Below are 7,603 nucleotides of genomic sequence, written 5' to 3'. Positions count from 1 at the left end.
CATAGAATATATAAAATTATAATTTATATGTACTATATAATAGAGCAATTACATTCTTACCTACCCCCAACATGCTTTAACTCGAATGACAGTGTAGTACATTTCTGAGTTTGTCTGGGCTTGTAGCTCTTGTCTGTCATTAGATTCTGAAAGATACCTATTAACACTACCCTAAAAAGATTAGGAGCCTTTAGGCCAAGTCTCAAATGTTTCAGGTGAGAAAAACGCAGGGACGGCGACCTGATGAAAGTTGCATTAACTAACAACGCTCACATGCTGTTGTTCTCTGGACTTGGAATGTGAAAGCACCCTGGGCTTGCTGACACCTACTCACTTTTCAAACATCAATTCTTGGGAAGCTTTTCCCTTCCTTAATGTCCCCCAGATAGCTGATGTCCCCTTGTTACAGGTTTTAGATCATTGTGTACATCTCCTTCCTAGCACATACATGTATTAAAATTTGTTTCCTGTCTCCGTGAGGAGACGGACTACATCTGTCCTTTTCACTGCTGGCACACACTAGTTGCTCAACAAAAATGTGCGAAGTGAAACTCGAACAGGCGGTCAGGCTCACAGTCCACGCCTCTTCCTACTGTGGTCCCGCTGCGTTTGGACAAATAGTTCCAAATTATAAACTTTAAAACCTGAGAAGTCTCAATAGAAAAAGCTGGGAAGTCTTTCCATTTCCAGGATTAATGGAGCACCTTAGCAGAAACGGCTCACCGCGAGGTGTGACGACCGCAGGAGGGCGTCAATCAAGAAAATGCCCCCTTGCCCCGGAGGCGAGTGGAGCCGCACAGAGCCGAGGCCATAAGGGCCAGCGGTACGGACTGCTTCAATAGAAAACACGTGCAAAACCAGAGCGTCAGACTGCGCGCAGCTGCGACCCTCAAGAGCCGGCAGAAAAGACACGGAGCAGCCCCCACTGGATTGAAGACTGCACAGCCTCCGCCCGGCGCTGTAGAACCCGGGTCTCCACTTGATTGCTGCTCGGTGCGGCTTCTGCCAGCATCCTCGCGGAAGTGGCTTGAGTCCGAGGCCTCCAAATGAAACCGGGTGGAGCGGCCAACAGCCCGCAGCACCTGAACGCCAGCCATCCGAACGCCGCCGGGCCGCAGCTAAGGGCCGCGGAGCAGCCCTAGGAACCCAAGGCGCTGTCCCGCTCTGAGCTCGGGAGACGGCCGGGGTGACAGCCAGCGCCACTGTTAATCCAGGGAGCGCACCCACTGGGAAGGCGTCTTAGGCCAGCGGCCTCTGCTCCCGCCGAGTCCTGCTGCCCCCCCGCCTGGAAACGGCTGCTGCCACCCCGGGCCCGGGGCCGGCCGGCGCCCCCGAATTTCGGCAGAGGTGCCTCGGGACCGTGGACAGGGCCGCTGGAGCCCGCACTCCAGGCGGCCGCCTTCCTCGCGCTTCCCCCGACGCACGCGGCCCCGGACTTCCCTCGAGGGCGTCCTCGGCCGGGGTGCCTGGAGCCCCGAGGGGCGACGGCGGCGGCGGGGCACCAGGGAGCCAGGTCCCCGGAGCCTGGGAGCAAGCGCGTCCCGGGGGCGGGGAGCTCGGCCGGCTGGGCGGGCCGGGGTGGGGGCGGGCGGCAGCTCCTGGGGCCCCGCGCCATTGGCCGCAGGGCCCGGCGGCAGGAAGGGGCCAGCGAGCGCGGCCCCACCCCGCGGCCGGCGGAGCCTATCGCCGGGAGCGCGGAGCGCGGATAAATGTAGCGCCGCGGCGCGAGCTAGTAGCTCTGCAAGGGGCCGGAGCGCGGCGGAGCCATGCAGTACCCGCACCCCGGACCGGCGGCGGGCGCCGTGGGGGTGCCGCTGTACGCGCCCACGCCGCTGCTGCAGCCCGTACACCCGACGCCCTTCTACATCGAGGACATCCTGGGCCGCGGGCCCGCCGCGCCCACGCCCGCCCCCACGCTGCCGTCCCCCAACTCCTCCTTCACCAGCCTCGTGTCCCCCTACCGGACCCCGGTGTACGAGCCCACGCCGATCCACCCCGCCTTCTCGCACCACTCCGCCGCCGCGCTGGCCGCTGCCTACGGACCCGGCGGCTTCGGGGGCCCTCTGTACCCTTTCCCGCGGACGGTGAACGACTACACGCACGCCCTGCTCCGCCACGACCCGCTGGGTAAGGCGGCCGGGCGAGGGTGGGGGCGAGGAGGCGCCACCCGGCAGGTGGCAGCGCCGGGGAGGCCAAGGGGGCTAAGGGGGCAGGCCGTAGACGGCTGTGGCAAAAGCGGTGGAAAATCGGCTGTCGGGCACGCGCGGCGACGGGAGGCGCGCGGCCGGGGCTGACCGCACCGTGACTCAGATTGGTTTTCCTGCACCTTGCAGGCGTCGGGGCCCGCGGGCAGGCGATAGACCTCGCGGCGAGGGCAGCCGTGGACCGCGCGTGTCACCCGGGGTGGGGCTCCCTTAGCGGGAGGGATGGCGAAAGGGGCGTCGAGGCGCCTGGGCCGGCCCCCGTGGGGCAGCCGGGCCCGGGTGACTACGGGGCTGGACCTGGTTCAACAGGCTTGTGCAGTGAAAGAGCCTGACCCTTTCCGTTCATACAGGAAATCTTGAGTTCTCGATAGGAGTAAATCTGGTTTCAGAAGCTGTTAAGTGTTTTCCTGGCTGCATGAAGCAGACCCTTCCCCCGGAGTAGTGCACGCTGCTGATTATTTTATCGACATCCTCAATACAGACAAATTCAGGAAACACTCGACTTCTGATAGCCGGGATCCGTTTTTCTGATATTGTTCATTTCCTCTGTGTGGGATGTGACTTTATGGCAGCTAAAATAACCAGTTGCTTCCTATTTTTTTTTTCGAGGCTGTTTTGCACCAGTCTGAAGCCTGACGCAAGCAAAATCTCGAAAAAACAATGCTAGCTTTCAAAGCGTTGAGGTGCAGGCCTGCACACTGACGGACATACCGACCGACACTACTTTGGGAGTAGGAAGCAGCAGCTGCTGGTCGCCAGTTAGGAAGGGAAGCAGGGACACATAGGGCATATATTCCAGAACTTCGGGGCTTGTCCCCTCACTGTGCGGCCTAAGAAATAAGCCGCCCGAGGTCCGCGCTGTGGGTGACCCTTGGCGCCTTCGAGGTCTGGAGCCCTAGGGTAAATAAGGAAACGGGGCGCCTCTAGAGTTTTAAATGAACTCTGTTATTAGAAGCTTCAGTAGGGACCCTGAAAACAATTAACGTCTTAATTAGCATTTTAATGTCGCCATTATTATGGCGCGGCCTCTAGCTCGGCCCTCTACCTTACCTTCTCGCCGTTACAGGGAGGGGGATTGTATTTTTAGTTCATCTTTTGTGATTTTGAGTTGTTATCCTGTCTGATTCCAGCCTCGAGGGTTTGATGATGCGACCCGAGCCTGGCTGTGGTCGCCTGTCGGGGCTGGAGCGGGACCCTCAGCCAGGCCGGACCTGGGGGCTAACGTTTTCACAGTGCGCCCTGAGTTTCCTTGGGTTACTGCTGGGACCGCGCAGGAGGAAGCAAAGGGTTTTTCGAGCTAGACCAACAGGAAACACATTGACGGAAATGTTGCCATAGCCCATGGGGTGGCTTTAACTGGCCGCCCCCGCGTGCTGGGTGTGAAATCAGAGGAGGCCGCGGCTCCCCCAGCCAGGATTGGAGGCTCCTCGCGCGGCCTAATGCAGGCGTCCGGGCCGGAGCGCTGCCTGCGCAGCCAGGCCTTGGCGGTGCAGCAGCCCCGCTCCTCCCCAACACGCACACACCCGGTGTTCGAAAGTGCGGCCCACCAAGGGAGATCCAACGGGGCAAAAAGTTACGTATAAATCCGAGATCCACTGGTGAAAGAGGGTGGTGGTATAGTAAGCCCAGCAGGTAGTGCGCATTTTTTTCGGGGTTAAAGATATGTCTGGATTTAGTTCTAGGTGTGACAGCTGCGTGTCTGTGTACAAGGCTGTGTGCATCTGCGGTGTCAGGTGTGACTTTGGGTATGTTTGTGTGTTGATGGGAACGTGTTAGGTCCACGTGCCAGTGGGTGTATGTGAACGTGTCTGGTTGGGTGGCCTCCTGGCCTACCTTTGTCATGTCCTGGGCCCGGCAGCTCTGGGGTCTGGCCAGGCCGCTCCAGGGCCGTGGGTGAGCGTCGCTCTTTCCGCCCGCAGGCAAACCTCTACTCTGGAGCCCCTTCTTGCAGAGGCCCCTGCATAAAAGGAAAGGCGGCCAGGTGAGGTTCTCCAACGACCAGACCATTGAGCTGGAGAAGAAGTTCGAGACGCAGAAATATCTCTCTCCGCCCGAGAGGAAGCGTCTGGCCAAGATGCTGCAGCTCAGCGAGAGACAGGTGAGCTCGCTTGGGGGCCTGGGGTCGCCTCCGGGGAAGGGAAGGCTTCTGGGGCAGGGATCGCCGGGTCACCGAGAGAGAGGCGAGGAGCCACCCTGCCCTCTGGCACGTCCCGACGGGGGCTCGTGGCAAGTTTTCTTTCTCTCTTTCCTGTAGGTCAAAACCTGGTTTCAGAATCGACGCGCTAAATGGAGGAGACTAAAACAGGTATGGTCATGGTTCTGTTTCTATGGAAATAAATATTTTTATCACGTTATCTCAGTGCAAGGCTGTTATGGGTTGTATGCAAAAGTCATTTAAGAGACTATTTAACCTCTTCACCTTGATTAAAAAGACAAATAGTCCTGCTGAAATTCAGGATGAGTTGCTCAGGTGGCAGTAATGCTAAAAGCACCTAATGGGGTTCCTATATCAATTATGCTTGGGTTTTCACACACTGGCTAGTAAAACTCCCAGCTAATTGTTTTATAAATCCCATATGTTGTTTATCTAATTAACGCAGGAAAGATAAAGTAATTGACAGTAAATGACTTAAGCAGTTATCTTTGGGAGAAAATTGTTTCTTTTATTTACACAGCCATAATAAAACCAGGCAGAACTCAAGGGTAAATAGAAAGAAACAAACACCTTTAAGTCTTGTTTGCACTGTTTTTTTTTTTAGAAGAATTAAATGTCAGGGAGTTTAAAAATTATTTTCCATCTAATGCCAGCTCTTAAAATGAAATATAAAACTTGTAAGAAAATATTCAAGCCTGTTTGGAAAGTAGCTTAAACTTTCTAACAGTCTTTCTTCCAGTGACCTTGTTTCGCAATATGCGATAAAAAGTAAAGGGTAATTTAGTTTTTTAAAAGAAGGTCTATTGACTTAAAGCTAAACATTCATTTTTGATGTCCTAATCTGGATATATTCTGCATAGTTATCTGATAATTGCTGAATTGTTCACTTGTCATTGTATATACAGTTTATAATAAATACTTTGAAACAATGAGTAGAGAAATTTAAAGCAAAGTGGATTTTAAAATGTATTGATCATTACTTTTTCATTAAAAAGAAAGTGTCCCAAAGAATATTTTGAAATAGAAAATACAATTCCTGTAATTTCATTACTGTAATGTGATTTAAATATTTGCAGATTCACTCTCAATTTGTGACCTTGTACATCTATTTGTTGAGACTATAGGCTTGCAACTATATAACAAATAGATGTTGTAATATTTCTGTGTAGTATTTATATGCATTTTAGACAAGCATAGGATTAAAAATTCACTAGCTTATATACTTAATAGTTCTTGGTCAAAGGCTTGACTCTAGTTTACCAGAGACCTTAAAAATAGTGGTTTCTATGTAATATGGGGATATTTCCCAGAAATTTGCCCCAGATTTTAAGTAAATTGTAGCTAATTGTCTAAGTTCTCAGTTGGCAGCCGCCTTCCAGATACACATTTTTTTCTTTGCCATGATTTTTAAACGTGTTATACATTTACACATGTAGATGTTTATAAATTTGCTCCAGAAAATGACTGAAAAAAGATCCAATCTAATAATTTTGAAACTTTATTCTTAATTCACCATTTAGCATTCTTATTTTTAAAATGTCGGAAAGACTGTTAATTGGCAAGGTTTAAATATTTAAAGAATGAAGTTAAGGTGTCTCTGTAGTGATTGGATTTTCTTTCCCCCTTAAACTTTTGAGAATATTGCAACCATGGGTCTGGGCTGGTGTTAAGTAACCAGAATTCATGTTCAATTGGTATAATATATCACACTTACGTTCATGACTGGTTCTCATGTTTTAAGCATATAATCTTTGATATGACAGAAACTTTTCTTACAAAGTGAGAGAAAAGCACAAGTATGTATCTCGTGAATAAGATTATAAACTAAAAACAGTAAACTAAAAAGATAGAATAGGATGAAGAGACATTTTGATTTATTCCTCTCACTATCCACATTTTGTGATCCTTCCAATCTCCATTTTCATTTCCTTTATTCAGGAGAACCCTCAAAGCAATAAAAAAGAAGAACTGGAAAGTTTGGACAGTTCCTGTGATCAGAGGCAAGATTTGCCCAGTGAACAGAATAAAGGTGCTTCTTTGGATAGCTCTCAATGTTCGCCCTCTCTTGCCTCCCAGGAAGACCTTGAATCAGAGATTTCAGAGGATTCTGATCAGGAAGTGGACATTGAGGGCGATAAAGGCTATTTTAATGCTGGATGATGACCACTGGCATTGACATGTTCAGAAAACTGGATTTAGGAATAATATTTTGCTACAGAAAATCTTCATAGAAGAACTGGAAGGCTATATAAGAAAGGGAATCAATTTTCTGGTATTCTGGAAACCTAAAAATATTCGGTGCACTGCTCAGTTAACAAACCTACATGGAGACCTTGATTTTGGCTTAACAAATAGTTTATGTACCGATCTTAGGTGGTTTTGATAAAGTGACATTGTAGTGATTAAATTCATTCCTCTTTTAAAAAAATAAGTTGTTTTCACTATTTATAAAAAAGTAATTTTGAGCTTTTTGTTAAATTTAAATTTCTAAGTTACAGCTTTAAAGGTTTTAATAGGACCTTCTTGAATGGCTTTTTTGTAATCTGTGTATCTCCCACTTAATGGAAAGGCAAAGGGATACCCCAAATCCAGAGGTGCCTACATTTCAGGCAGCCTTGGAGTATTTTAAAATGAAAACATTCTTTACTTTTATATGACATTCTTATACGGCTGTCTTAAATCCAAAACCATTTCAGAGCTCTTGTCTCAGAGATGTGTGTTCTTTTTGTCAGAGATATAGCTGATAATCTTAAATGCTTGTTTTGCACTATCACTTAGTACCTGTTTGACCAAGGTGTTAAGGGGATAGTACCTCCCAATTCAAGCAGAGAAACTGACCTGACTAAAATTAATCGCAGATGAACTAGAAGTCACAGGTTAATTAAATGTAAGTAGATTGTAGATACTGTTTTATATCAAACAATGTTTATAATGTGTATATAGAATTGTTCACTGTAAAAAAAAAAAATGGCCAAAATGTTTTTTTTAATAAGTAACTTGACTGTAAAATAAAGCCGTCCGTGGGACGACTGACCTCGTTGCAAGTCTAATTCTTTGATTTTAAAAAATCTGCACACTTATTCTAGACCTCCTGGATGCCTGGCGCGGTGCTGGGCTCAGGGGACAGGAAGTGACTGGGGCTGCATCTTGTTGGGGCTCTCGCTCTGAGGCCCGGGACCGCGGCTGGGTGCTTGGAATGTGGGTTGGGGTCTCTCCCGGGGCGTTTGCCTTGGGGCTCTGCTCC

General features: G+C 49.5%; 1 protein-coding gene across 1 annotated transcript; it reads left to right on the top strand.

The window, feature by feature from the left end:
* Positions 1-1,685: 1,685 nt before the first annotated feature.
* HHEX (hematopoietically expressed homeobox) lies at positions 1,686-7,403 on the top strand. Its single transcript, XM_023226304.3, has 4 exons — positions 1,686-2,127; positions 4,124-4,302; positions 4,459-4,509; positions 6,298-7,403. The coding sequence occupies exons 1-4, from the start codon at positions 1,767-1,769 to the stop codon at positions 6,517-6,519; spliced, it is 813 nt and encodes a 270-aa protein (XP_023082072.1). The 5' UTR covers positions 1,686-1,766; the 3' UTR covers positions 6,520-7,403.
* The last annotated feature ends 200 nt before the right edge of the window (positions 7,404-7,603 follow it).

Source organism: Piliocolobus tephrosceles, chromosome 9 (assembly GCF_002776525.5).
Source record: "Piliocolobus tephrosceles isolate RC106 chromosome 9, ASM277652v3, whole genome shotgun sequence".
Classification (NCBI taxonomy): Eukaryota; Metazoa; Chordata; class Mammalia; order Primates; family Cercopithecidae; genus Piliocolobus; species Piliocolobus tephrosceles.
Note: the sequence above shows the minus strand (reverse complement) of the source record. Positions and strands in the feature narration are given on the sequence as shown.

Excerpts from the sequence above, each read along its gene's own strand:
- HHEX (XM_023226304.3), top strand. The coding sequence starts at position 1,767 with ATGCAGTACCCGCACCCCGGACCGGCGGCGGGCGCCGTGGGGGTGCCG. Across the intron at positions 4,303-4,458 it reads TGCAGCTCAGCGAGAGACAG|GTCAAAACCTGGTTTCAGAA; the intron begins GTGAGCTCGCTT and ends TCTTTCCTGTAG. Across the intron at positions 4,510-6,297 it reads AATGGAGGAGACTAAAACAG|GAGAACCCTCAAAGCAATAA; the intron begins GTATGGTCATGG and ends TCCTTTATTCAG.